This window comes from Sturnus vulgaris, chromosome 3 (assembly GCF_052056855.1).
Source record: "Sturnus vulgaris isolate bStuVul1 chromosome 3, bStuVul1.hap1, whole genome shotgun sequence".
In the NCBI taxonomy this organism is placed as follows: Eukaryota; Metazoa; Chordata; class Aves; order Passeriformes; family Sturnidae; genus Sturnus; species Sturnus vulgaris.
The window spans coordinates 98,861,576-98,875,784 of record NC_142245.1 but is presented as its reverse complement, the minus strand read 5'-3'; the positions used below and the strand labels follow the sequence as shown (position 1 = coordinate 98,875,784).

The 14,209-nt window shown below is 38.7% G+C and overlaps 1 protein-coding gene across 4 annotated transcripts in view; it reads right to left on the bottom strand.

Annotated features, from left to right (window-relative positions):
• Nucleotides 1-14,209, bottom strand: part of RNF144A (ring finger protein 144A) — a 59,656-nt gene that overhangs the window by 22,817 nt on the left and 22,630 nt on the right. For 2 of the 4 annotated variants that reach the window (XM_014883720.2, XM_088162381.1), the window contains one exon: nucleotides 4,522-4,667. In XM_014883720.2, coding sequence (XP_014739206.1) covers nucleotides 4,522-4,656 — 135 coding nt within the window. In that variant the 5' untranslated portion in view covers nucleotides 4,657-4,667. The remainder of the gene's footprint in view (nucleotides 1-4,521; nucleotides 4,668-14,209) is intronic. The other 2 variants (XM_014883721.2, XM_088162382.1) reach the window with 1 other exon arrangement.

Genomic DNA, 14,209 nt, shown 5'->3' with positions numbered 1-14,209 from the left:
TTACAAAATAATCAGAATTTCAGATAGGAATTAGCTAAAAGAAAATCGGTCCCTGCTTATCTCCTGTAATCCCCTTAAAAAAGCAAAGGCGAAGTAAAAAAATTTAGTGCAGCAAATAATACCAAAAAAATTAAAGGAGAAAAAAAAAAGGTGTTTTACTCTTTTTCCTTCTCTAAGTGTAAAGCTTTCTGAAGAAAACATGCAAAATCAATTACTACTGAGGCAAGCAACTGCTAAGTGACTATGTTAAAATTTAAGATAAGCTATGTACTGTGTGCTATTTAAGTGGGGAAAAATTAATAAAAATATATTTAGGTGTTTTGATCCAAAATTACACAAGCACACTTAAGATCGGTCCTATTGTTAACATGATCCTAAGAAGAGAGGTACTGGTTTGCCCCTTGACAATACTCAGAAAAATAAAAAGCTAACAGCAGGTATCTTGTTTTTCTCTCTGTCGTTTAGACTTTTGTTCCTCTGGTACCACAAGCAATCCAACAATGCTTGATTTGCTTGAGGTACCAGAGAAAATACATTCTTAAAACATTCCTAATGGATGAGATATGACTTGAGAGCTCACAGCACTGTCTAGGCATTAATGATCACAATGATAAAAACAATAATGGAGTATTGTACTAACTGGCAAAATAATACTATGGGAAATTGTGGTGGCCGTGCCTTATCAGCAGAGGAGTGGCAGTCTGTTCTATTTAATCCATGCACAGCTCTGCCAGAAAGCAAATGGAAACAGTGTCCCCATTCTATCTTTCTGAACAGAAATGCTGTGCTACTGTACAAGTGTCGGGAAGAGACAATCCTTCATGCTATCTTTACTATAGCACTTCTATGGTTATAAAAAAATCAAGAGCTGCAGACAGAAATATAGGATGGAGAGACCTGTACATTGATGCAAATGTTGCCAACATACCAGTAGTACTGCACTTGAAAGATCTCTTTGTAATACATATCATGTTGTTTCAGCTTGCTGTGATTTAGGCAGAAGGACTAGAAGTAGTGGTAAAAGCTGTAGAAAAAGTAGTCCTCACACTTGTATGGACATTCCTTTTTCTTTTTTGCTCATATTCTTGGAAAGATCATCAGTTATGTCTGTTCATTTACAAAAAAAGCCTGAACAATACATACTGGTCAAACAAGAGCAAAGCAGACATGAACTGGATCCACTGTACATAGACTCCATGCAAAATCCTGAGTCAAAAGGCTACTTTTTTTGACTGTTTGGCCATTTACAAAGCACAATTCATCTGCAGTGTCCCTGGTGTTTCTAGAAATCATTGCTGAAGAAACACCAGTGGAGGATTCTGCATAATCTGTCACCTTCTTCCTTAATAGGCTAAACAATCTTGCCAGACTCACGGGAGTATTTTCTTTAGCAATTTACCAACTTTTAGGCTAGTCCAAAGGTAGAGATGAAGGCCTGGGCTGTAATAATTTTTCAGTGTTTTCAGTCACTGTAAAAAACTTTTAAGCGGCAAACAAGAGGCAGACTAACTACAAAAAATTCTTTAAACAGGACAAAGCTGAATGAACTATTCAAGGCACTCAAACACAAGTAGTAAAAACTGGCTTATGATTCCACATGAACAGAGTTCAAAACACAAATTCCATGTCATCAGTCAGATTACTATATCAGCTGCTAAGAACAGGTTATCTGCAAAGGTTACATGTCTGATATCTGTAACTGGTTATATCTTTCAAAACAGCAGTAAGAATCAGCAACCACATCCTAACCAAAAAACAGAAGATCAGAGATGGCAGTAAACATCAGAATGAACAAGGTGAAAATGAAAAAAATGTATTTGGTAACCCAGTCTTTCTGCTGCCATGGCAATGTTACTGAAAACTGGCATTTAAATATTCTCTGCATTCGAGCACCAGGGAGAAACACAACACTCAGCTGCAAGCACTAGAACAGAAGAGAACAGTTTCCATGAAGCCAATTTCTCTCTTTTTCAGGAAGCCTATTATTTCATATGCTTTTGCATGTTTGAGCAAACATTTATTTCACAGAAGATCTACCTGTTCCATTGGCTGCCTCCTATAGCTTCAATAACCACCAGGAAAAAGGAAATCTACTATTTAAAAAATGGTAGTATTTCCATGAAGAAAAATAAAATAAACTAACTGAAATCCTTGATCTTAAATATTAAAAACACACCAAAAAAAAACTTTGCTGGAAAGGACTTTCAAATTAAAAAAAAAAAGTCATCCAATCCCTTGTCTGCATCGACAATACCATATCATAAACTCTTGGGAAATTAAAGTGTGAGCATCATGTATCACACGAGTTATATTCTTCCTGATAATACTCCAATTTTTCCTCTGCTGAATCATCATTACAAGATTTTTGGTTAATTGCTCCCATTGCAAAATTTAATGAACTAAAATTTTTATTTAAATTCAGTATTAGAGATGAAAACTGACTAGGAGTTTCCTCTTAGTTTCCTAAACTAGCAATATCCATTAACTGTGATGATGTTCTTTGTCAAAAATTACATGTTCCCTGGTGTTTTTTATTTAACTGACAAGATTCTTGTTATTTGTAAGTATTTGTACAATATGGCAATGGAAGCCTGTTATGTGACTGCAATTATGATACAGCAAAATTAGAATCTGTAATACATTAAATACTTTTCTAGTTACAAGTGTGTACATGGCTATGCTGGGTACTAGTGAAAGGCATTTAAAGAACAATGCAATCATCAGGCACCATCAACAGGGATCAAAAAGACAAAGCCTGTTTAACTAATTTGATAACCTATGACAAGGTCATCAGCCTGGAATTAAGGATTAGGCAGTGGATGTAGTTTCTCTTGATTTTAGTAAGGTTTTTGATACTGTTCCTCTCAGCACCCTTCTGCACAAGTTGTCCAGCTGTGAGACGAGCTCTGAGTGAAAAATTGGGCTCCAGGGGTTGAAGTGAATGGAACTATATTTTCTTGGCAATTAGTTACCAGCACTGCTCCTCAGAGCTCAGTTACAGTGTCAGTTGTGTTCAATATGTTTATCAACTGTATGGACCCATGAATCAATGTATTATTAGCATGTTTGATGATGATTCAAAACTGGGAACTGCTGCTGATTCTGTTGAGGGGCAAGATGCCTTGCAGAGGGATCTAGATAAATTGGAGCAGGAAGAAGATCAGTAGCATGAAATTTAACAAGTTGAATTGCCAGATTCTGTACCTGATATGGAGTAACAGCAGACACAAGTATGAATTAGGAGGAGAGTGGCTGGAGAGCAGCTCTGCAGAAAGGGATCTGGGGGTGCTAGGTGATAGCAGGCTCCTTGTGATCAGCAGTGCCCAGCAGCCAGGAGGGCAAAGCCCATCCTGGGATAACCAAACCCAGCACTGCCAGCTGGTCAACACAGGTGATTGTCCTGCTGTGGTCAGAGCTGGTGCAGCCTCACTTTCAGCACCGGGCAGAGTTCTGGGCCTCACCATTTATGAAGGATGTGCAGGTCCTTGGATGCATATCCAGAGGACAACACAGCTGGTGAAAGGGCTGGAAGGAGTGTCCTGTGAGGAGCAGCTGAGAACCTTAGGTTTCTCTTGTTTGGAGACAATGAGACTGAGGGGAAACCTCATTGCTTTCTAAAGCTTCTTGAGGAAGGAAAGTAGAAAGGTGAGCTGAGCTCTTCTCCCAAGTATCCATTGACAAGACACATGGGAATGGTTCAAAGCTGCAGCACCAGGGAAAGTTCAGACTGGACATAGGGAAGCACTTCTTTACACAGAGGGTGACCAAACATTGGAACAGGTTTCCTTGAGCAGTTTTTATGAGGTATTTGGACAATGCCTTTTAATACCATGCTTTAGCTTTTGATGAGCCATGAAATGGCCAGGCAGTTGGACCACAAATCATGATTGAAGTGACCCCTTCCAACTGAAAAACTCTACTCTCTTCTAAAGTTAAAAAAACCATAAACAACAAAAAGGCCCCCCAAGAAACCAACCAAACAACAAAGAAAAAAAAAAAAACAAACAAAAAAAAAAAACCAAAAAAACAAAAAAAAAACCCCCAAACCACAAACACCTTAGCACCCAACAAAAACCCAATCAATCATAAAACCACCCCCAATAGTCTCTGATATTCAATTTATTGTGGGCATAACCCCACCAAGTTCTCCAACAATTCTGAAAGAAAGTGAAGATTTTGTCAACCCTCCCATTCAGTCCAAGTCATTAGAAGATTTTTTATAAGGTACATAAGGGGCACCAAAACCACCCCCAAATCCAAGCCACTGATAGATAAAGGGAAAGTGTGAATAACCTTGGTAAGGAGATAACTATACAGTATATTGAAGTGCTGAATATGTTTTATTTTACTACAAGAAAACAAAGGTTTACTTCCTAGCTTTTGTGTCAAGTGCATAGCAACAATATTTATTTCCACAACAAGATCAATACTTCAAGATGAGTGCCATCCAGCAAAACCACATTATTAAACAGTTAAACCTATGTCCTGTTTTTTTATGTCTAATAAAGAACACAAACTCACCAGGGTACAGAAGATGCATTGGCATTGTGCTATTGTCGTCATCTGCTCCACAGGGTATTCACCAAGGCAGAGCTTACAGGACACTAATGGGTCAAGTACCAAGTCCCAGGTAGGCCTGTATCTTGCTGTAGTCATTGCAGAGCTGTCTGAAAAACAGCACAAAAAGTAAAGATACTCCATTATTTCCTTATATTGATACTCAGTACACTTCTGCCATTGGAAATCACATTGTCAGTTATTGCCTGTTAGGTTTGTTTTTTCCAACGACCTAATTAACCAGCAATAGTTAACTTGGCAGTGCCAGCATTTGCAATCCCTTTTATATTCCCTGCCTGACAGAACTTGGATATAGAAAGCAGAAGGAAAAATACCCCCCCACACAATATGCTAAACATATGAAGGCAAGCAGGAATACCCTTGGGTCACAGGCTTTTGTCACACATTACAAATGCAAAAATCTCATTTCCAATTTTCATCACTAGTTACAAGCTTTCTCTCACCAACACTAAACTTTACTCATGGCATTGCTTAATTTCAGCTACCCAGGCAAGAATCAAAAGGTCCTTCATAAGCCAGGAATTTATTATGCCCTTTTCCAGCATGATGATATTTTAACTCCCAGAGCCAGATATTTTTGTTCCCAGGAGCATGACAGATCAATCAGTTTGCTGTTAATTTTAGCAAGAACAATAAATATTTTGAGTACACTGCAAGTTTTAGCCTGCATTTTCCTCCAACCCTTTCGATATGCTGAGAGCACAACTTTGCTGTAGGAACAACCAACTGAGGCAAATAAGAGCACAAAGTGAGCTATAAGAAGAGGCTATAATAACCTATATACCACCCTCAAGACAGTGATAGGATAGGATCATGCAGAGCATCTTTATCCTAGGCCTCAGGGCCCAGATGGTGTGTTGTCAGCTAACTAAGCAGAAAGAAAATCTTGCACATAAAAAATGAATTCCCACAAAGAGGAAAGTTAATTTATGAATTTTACATGAAGAAAAACAAAACAAAAACCCACACACTCCCCCAAAACATCTAGGGTAACTTATGGAGTACATCAAATCTTAACAACATATTTACTAGCAATGTTTTATCACTGACTTTGACCTTTCAAGTGTAGAAAATTTACATCCCAAGATGCTGAGAGGTTCACATTATCATGCTTTCCTTCTTCCCAAAATTAGGTGGTGTCACACCAGCACTTATGTTACTCAAACCATGATTACAGTTTTTTTGGGTTTTGTTCTCTCTCTTTTCTCCTTTTTTCCCCCCGCTGCCTCCACTACCCCTTGCAGGAACTGCTAATTTTTAAGTCATATCTGTAAACTTTGCAAGACCTCCAGAACTGCAACAAACTAATGCTTACTAGACTGGATCTAGGCAGATGTTCAAGAAAAATGTCCTTTTTGTCCCCTAAGACATCACATGCAGACTTCACAAACTTTTCTTTCAAGTCCAAGTTTTTGATATTCAATTAACTGTGGGCATGACTCCACCAAGGTGCCTAACATTTCTGAAAGAAAGAGAAGATTTTGTCAGCCCTACCATTCAGTACAACTCATTAGAAGATGCTTTTTATGATGTACATAAGTACCATCAAACGACTTTTTTTCTAGTGTAGTGAACAGGGAGAACAAGTGGGGAGAGAATAAAGGTTAAGCAACCCCATTTCCAGGGCTGCTCTAGAGCACTTCCTCTGAAAGTCCACACACAAACTCCACACTGTTTCAAAGGAAACAGATGGAACAGCCCCACAGAAAAGCACATGAATAATGCTCCAGCTCACAAAATACAACTTGTGCTGTGCAGTCTTTTCAGACCTCAACATCAAAGTTCAACACGGTGATATGAATGAAACCCCATGATTTCTAAGACTACTAGACTGCTACTTTACTTCACCACTACTTTTTCATTTCACACAAATTACTAGCAAAACCAATTTTCTTCTTCCAAACTTTGGTTTATCTGACATTTACAGAGATCCATGAAGTATTTGAGAAGTAGTGACCAAACACATCTGAACTACTGTCTGCTATTAGTTATTTGTGTCTCCTGCCTAGTTGAATGCACATCTGATGCTTAAGGTTGCAAGTAAATGACACTAGAAAATGAACAACGAAGGAAAAATTTATGTTAAGGATGTACTTGCATACATCAGACAGACCAAAAATCAATAATTTTTATGGCTAAGATGTAGAATCCAACAATTCAGACCAAAGCTCACCAAATATATGACATGGCTTAATTCAGGAAAGTTATATATATATATATATATACAGTGTGGGTCAATAAACAAAGGGAAAATACCAAGCTTTCAGCCCCAAGGCTTAGCCTTTTTTCCTGGGACTTTATAAAACAAATTATTACATCCACCCACCAGGTAGATTTTACGATAACACAAACTGGCAGACAGACTTAGTATCTCTCACTCATCAATCAGTTACCTGGCATCTATCACTGCAGTAACTGTGTCTCCAAGCCTTCATCTTCACAGAACTGCCTGGTAAAGCAGAATCACTCTCTCTGATAGGTGTCAGTCACACCAACACAAGACTGATTTACATGGATGTTTAAAGATGACTCACTTCAGAGTTTTGATGCCTGCCTTCCTTAGGTTCTTAAATCCTGTCAACCTGTCAAATGCTTACCTAAGTCTCCAGGCTTACTCATAAATTTGATCCACAATCAACTGCAGAAGTCTAGCTGATAGGTATCATCCTTTGAATTCCAGCCAATCCCAACCACTAAAGCTACACTCTTTATTCCAGCAGTACAACAGGCTGCTGTTTATAGGCATAACTCTTTTCAACATGTAGGAAACTTGAACTTACACTTAGAGAGTAGTGCAGAAAGTCATGTCAACACCTTGTCTATTGTGTGTTTCTGTGAACTCTAGCCTTTAAGTCCCTACACAGACCAACCACCAACTTCAACCTCTCCAGGTTCTTATCTTCAAGCTGTTCCAGAGCCTAAGCCCAGAGGAGATAAAAGATCACGTATAAACTTTAGAACACTGTCAGCAGCTTCAGTCTCCTGGACAATAAAAGACACGGGAAACAAGCACTTACTTTGAGTTGAAACAATTATTCCAGGGACTTCAGTCCACTCATGAACAGCCACTGTGTTTCTTTGCTTTACCACCCTGACTGATAAAGTCCTACATTTTAAATATATGTAACATATATATAACATATTCATATGTATATATATGTATAGATATAGATGCATAAATATATACATGTATAAAGATTACATTGAAACAGGCCAATGCCAAGAAAAAAAAGACTGTCTTTTCACTGATAAAAGGTATCTGAACAGTAACATTGAGCACAAAACAGAATAAAACTAGCAGACTGCTCCAGGGACAAACCACTCTTAGGGCATATTAAAAGAATAAAAAAAAAACCCACACCAATTTCTTTGCTAAATACCTGAGTAAATTATTTTCTTGTTTCTTTTCTAGAGAAATTAGAGTATTATATACATCAACCACCCCTGCAAAACTTTAGGCAATGTAGTTTGATTACTGCACTGTGAAAGGTTTTAAAGATTAGAAAAGCAATGGACAATTTCTAGATCTATGGACATGAGAATACTGCCTATCAAATACATAGGTGGGTAGAGAGGAAAAGATTATGGCAACAAACACAGAAAAACAAGAAATTGTTAAAACTCCTCCTTCAAAAGAATACTACAAATAGAAATACCATAAGATGTCCAGGCAGAAGTGCCTTGGAGAGCTAGATCCTTGCACATATTCCAAAAAATACAGCCACTGAATGTGACAGAGCCAAAGATTTTCCTGACCTTGCATTTTCCTATGTTTGTCACCAGTACTGGTGCCACTGTGGCTTCTTGTAGCACTGCCAAACAGCAGCAACCTGAAATAAACTGGGTGAGGCTGCTATTCAGATCCTGTAGGCAAGGGTGAAAACATTTCAAAGGAAAAAAGAAAATAATCTAATTTCATCTGAAAGAAACTGCAAATGAGAAAGGCAAACAGGCAGAAGGGAAAGAGCTGGAAGAGTCAAAGGAAAGAAAAAAGAAAATAAAAAGAAAAATGGTGTAATAAGTAAGACAATAGAGAACATACAAAAGATGGGAGAAATCTGGAGAAAACAGCTGAAAGAGATCAACTTCCCAGCTCTTCCCAGAGGTAGTGTACTTTGTTATATAGAGTAAAATAACAACTGAAGTGGAATCTCACTGCAATATGATCCAAACATTCAATATTCCCAAAAGATGAAATGAACAAAAGGATAGGTGGTTAACTACTAAAGAACATTGCTCAGAATTCATGTGTCTAATCAATGTTTGCTATCCAAGAGATTATAAAAGCATTGGAGCAGCAGATGACCTCAGGCAAAAGCTGGGAAGTCCTTGCACCATGCCATTTCCCAGTACTGGAGTCCCAGATCCTCTGCACAGGTCAGAGCATTCTCAGCAGTCAGAGGCACAAGGCATAAGATAATTTGAAACAGAGAGGTCAAGATGACATACATTTTAAAGGCATCCTCATCTCTTCTGGATGGGAAAACTCCATCCCACATAATATGGGTGAAAATCCTGGAGACTGTAGAACTGGTTTATCAACTGGATCTAAAACTGGCAATACATTTTGGTCTAAAGAGAACAAACCTGCCTGTCTCATTTTATTGCTCTAAGAATCATGAACCTATTAGATCCTTATTAGAAACTTTCATAAACTTTACTGCAGTGAACCACTACCTTTGAATACTGGGGTGAACACCAAGGCACCATCTTGTGAAGTACTCTGGCAACAACTAAACCTGTACAAAACTGTGGGAAGCCACAGGTTAAATCACTAACAGTCAAAATGTTTAAGCTCTGAGTATTTTAGAGAAGAGAATATCAGCTGTCCACAGAAGAGGTCTTAAAATGAGGCAAGATGAAGCCAGCTTAAATGAGACTGATCTTAAAGTCAGTTGTAACCTAAGCAGAGCTGCAAAGCCCCCTCAACACTATCTGGCAGTCAGAAGTGACTTGAGACCAAATAGCATCCTAGCTTTCAAAGGCCACAGTAATAAGGACACAGACAATTCCACTGTCCTCTAGGGAAGCACCTTATTATTCTCTAGAAATTCCTAGACCACCCACTCAAAAACAACTGCTTTGCTATGTCTTTCCTCCTATCCCTTACATTTCCTCATGTTTTTATTTTCTCTTCCTCAACTCTTTTCCCCTCCACCCCCTTTCTTGTTTCCTCCTATTCTTTCCCTCCTCTCTGCTTACAAGAATTGACAAATTAATGCACTCTGGGCTGTCTCCACACTAGCAATAAATTAGTAAGGAGCAGTTTGAAGCTGACATACCACAAGCTTTCTTCTTCTCCACAGTCGACTCGCAGAAAAGTAAGAGTTATGTTTACACAAAGTCCATATAACACCAAGTTTGAGCTCTGCAAGAGCTTTCTTTCTGGGGGGAGAAAGAAAAGCCTTAGAAGCTTAAAGCTAGGAACCACATTTAAAGCTATGCAAAGTTATTGTGAAACTGAAAATATAAGCAAGGGGAATGGAGCCCTAATTCTGAGACACTTAGACCACCTCTCAAAAGGAAATCAAAACTGTTCTTTTGCTTGCAACTATGACAAAATGCATACTTAGAGCATGCTGCTTTTCTATTGTGCTTTGCAAATTTCAAGTGAGGAACAGAGTACATGGGATTGAAAACCCTACCACAAACCCTCTCAAGGTGTCACCTGTATACCTGTATACAGTGGAGCTCAGGTTTGAACAACAGCTCCCATGTTAACTGTAAGACAACACGTATCTAAGCACTATCCCTTCCTATGATAGATCTGAAATGCAAAGTCGATATGCTGCTGGCTGAAAGCAGCATTCAGAGTGGGGTGAAGTCTGGTTAACTTCCCTGGAGCTCTTTGTTCTTTTGACTCCGTAACAAACACAAAATTCCAGGTAGAGACAACATCTTCCACAGCTCTCAGTGTGGACAAGTTCCCAGTCTCATGTCTCAGACTTCAGAGATTAAAGATATCCCTTGTTCTGAAAGGTTATCTTCCACAAACAGTATTAAGAGGAAGAAGAACAAAGAGAGCACATTTAATCAACAGGAGTATAAAGAATGTATTGCCAAAACACAGGAACACAAAGATTCCTCATAGAGTAAATCTTTATAGACATGTTTTGTGTACTCATTAAAATCACGTGGCAAGTCACTTTTACTTTTTCCAAAAGTATGCCTAAAAGCAGCAACTCTAGTGAGAAGTCAGACAGCTTCTCTCCAAAACCACCAGCTTCTGTAATATACCACTTTACCCTGTGAATTAGACGACATGGTATACACACTCATTCACCATGCTGATGTGACACGCAAGACTAAACAAAGAAAAACTTAGGATAGGATTTCGACTGCCCAAGACAGTTATGCTACTGCTGGTGCCTAAAGAAGCAGATTTTCAGATAACTGCCTACACTACTTATTCAGAGAGAGGAAGGAAAGTAATTCTGAAGACCTTCAGAGGAAGACAGTGTTTCTAATACTAGGCATTTCAGCCAAAGGGAAAAAACCCACCCAAACTGGAAAAAAAAAAAAAAAACAACCAAAAAACAACAAACAACCACATGTTTCTGTAAGAATTCTGTCCCCTAATAATAAACCAAATGGCTTGAGCTATGCAGTGGGCTGAATTATATATCAGTACATGTCCCCTCCTCTCAAACACTGAAAAAAAGTGATACAGCCTGCTCAGTAGATCCTGCAGACAGGATCTAGTCTGATTAACACTAGCTGCTACTCACTGTTTTTTGAACTAGTAGTCCTAAACTTATAAATAGACAAGAGAACAAAATATTTTTATTCTTATTCATATTATCAGATACTTTACATGATAAAAATTACAACTATCAGCTAGGACATTTTACAACAAATCTCTGGACTGACAATCTTGATGACTCTGGATTCAAATCTCTCTTTTTTCATGGTTCAAATCCATCTGATTATTCCCCAGCATCCCTCCAGAAGTTTTGTCTTTTTATCTCCTATTGTTTAATTTCCTCCTGACTGAAGCAGCCTGTCCTCTTCTCATCATATTATCTGTAGCACAAGTTCCTCACTCTCACTGTCCTATTAGGCAACTGGCTGCTCCTTTCCTCTCTAGGAAAAAGGCATTTCACCTCTAAGCACAGTGTTAGAAAACAATTATATTTTGGTCTATACGAATATCTCAGCCATGCTAGCTTGATGAATAAAGTGGTGTTTGTTTTCAAGTTTCATCTTGCATATCCAAAATTCCATGTTCCAATTATGCATCTCCATTTCTTTGTGTGACAACCAGCATATTCCTGTGCACAAATATGTCACTCACAAGGGCCAGGGAACTAAAAGACAGATGTTTAATACACAACAGTGCTTGGATTAGGGACATATGCTTAGTTTCTCCCTCTCTTCTAAGTGATTGTCTGGTCAAGTTATTTAGCACAGGCCTTGCAAGACCTTCAACAAACACTATTAAGGGAAAGTTCTTATGTCAGTGTGAACCACTAAGATTGCATGCACAAAAAAAAAAAAAAAAATCTGATGATTAGAACATGACCTGAGTTATAAGGAACAACTGATAACTTCTGTCCCAAACTTACTGCATAACTGAACAGTTCACACAGCTTAGTCAGACAGACACATCAGCTGGTACCTACCACACCACATGGGCTGAGCAGAGGATGGGGGAATGAGTAGTGCATTAGCTGCCTGAGTACATGTTTTCCTGCACTTCTCCCTCTGCAGAGAATCAGCATGTAACAGTATTCTCAGAGGTATAATATATTAGCCTCAACATGAGCCTCAGCTCTAATCCTTCACAGTAATATTACTGTTGCACAGTAATGCTTCCACAGCTTCATTGTTGTTTTTTTTCTCCCTCCCCATCTTAAAACAACATTTGCAGTACAACACACATATATAACCCTTGTTTACTGCAGAAGGCAGCAGCACATGGCAGACCATGCCTAACGCCTCTGCAACCACACGGGCAGAGATATCAAAACCAAAGGCTGAAATACTGAGGGCGCACAGACCTAACTGAAAACAGGGAAGAAACAAAGAGCACAGAGTCACTACAGTGATGGAAATGCTCCCTTCAGTGCTCCCCTTGTCCAGGTAACAAATACAGTAAGTTACAGACCTCTTGGAACACAAGCAAAGAAATGCTAAGGACAAGAGGCAGTAGGCAGGAACTGATGCACAGAAGGTTCTACTTGAATATGAGGAAGAACTGTACTATGGAGATAAGTGCACAGGAACAGGTTTCCCAGAAAGGCTGTGAAGTTTCCCTCACTGGAGAAATTCAATAACTGTGTGAACACAAACCAGTGCCATGTGCTGCAGGATGACCCTGCTTGAGCAGGGGTCCCTTCTGTGGTCCCTTCCAACCTGACCCACTCTGTGATTCCAACCTCTGGGATTTTTAACCTTTATTATTATGGAAGAGACTTGGCTTTTGAGGTACACAAAAAGAACAGACGTCAAATATTATTCAAAGAATATGCCAATAGAATAAGATACCAAAAATAATTTAAATAAAGCTTTTCTAACATGGTGTCAGCAAAATCAGTTTGAATTGCAATAAAATTCTAAACAAAAAGGATGCTGCCTTACATGTCACTGTACTGCTATGAAGGGAAAGCTGAAGGCATTTAAGTCAATCCTTACACCTTCTACATACTTCCATAAATTCATCCTGTTAAAGAGGGAACACCTCAGGTACCAATGATATGCAGGCATTAATACCTAGTGCACCAGAATATTTAACTCTGAGGCAGATTTGATATGCAGTGAATGTGACAGCCTGCCCAAGAGAGGAATTACCTGCTACCATTTTGCATCATCTCCTAGCACTCCTAGACCATATTAACACCTTCCCCAAATCAACACAGATGTTGCAACTGCTAGTCACTCCTGGTGTTCAGGATACACCCCATGCTGAACATCTATGGGCGAACTTCTGGATTTTCTATCTGTACAAACCACCTGCATCCTGCTCTATCTGTAACTCCTATGTGCTCATGTACATGGGCAGGAAGGATACTGAAACACAACCCTCACTGCACATCTTGTGGGTCATAATGCTGGCCTGATTATTAGCAGAAAGCATGCTGGGCATAGGGATAGAAAACACCTACTTATTCTTCAGTTTCTCAGCAGAAAGATCTGGCTTGCTTCATAAAGCAATTGAATTTGTACAGACTTATTTTGGCAAGGAAAAAAGCATTTTTTGGGCAGAGTAAGCTTGTGGCTGTTATTATAGGGGTTTATAAAGAAAAGCTTTAAAAACAAAATGTCAAACAAAGAGCTTTTCCAATGAATCCTGATGGTTTTCAGAAGAAGTGACAAATATCAGAATTAAGTAATTTTATTTCCTAAAGAAGGAAATAAAATAAAGCAGTGATGCTTATATTTAAAGCATTTACCTACACAATATATTCCCTAAGCCACTTCATAAAATTAGCTCCTTGCACAGGTACAAATGATCAGTCCATGTCCATTACCTAGAAGGTAACTAAAGCTTGTCCCACAAAACTAAGATCCAGGAAAAGGTTAGTAGTTCTTTGAAAACATGCTTCTCCCTATGTAAAATATCTATGTCAAGCCTTTGGTCATCACTTATGTCTTAAAAAAACCTTTTCAAGAGCTTGACATGTACTCATAT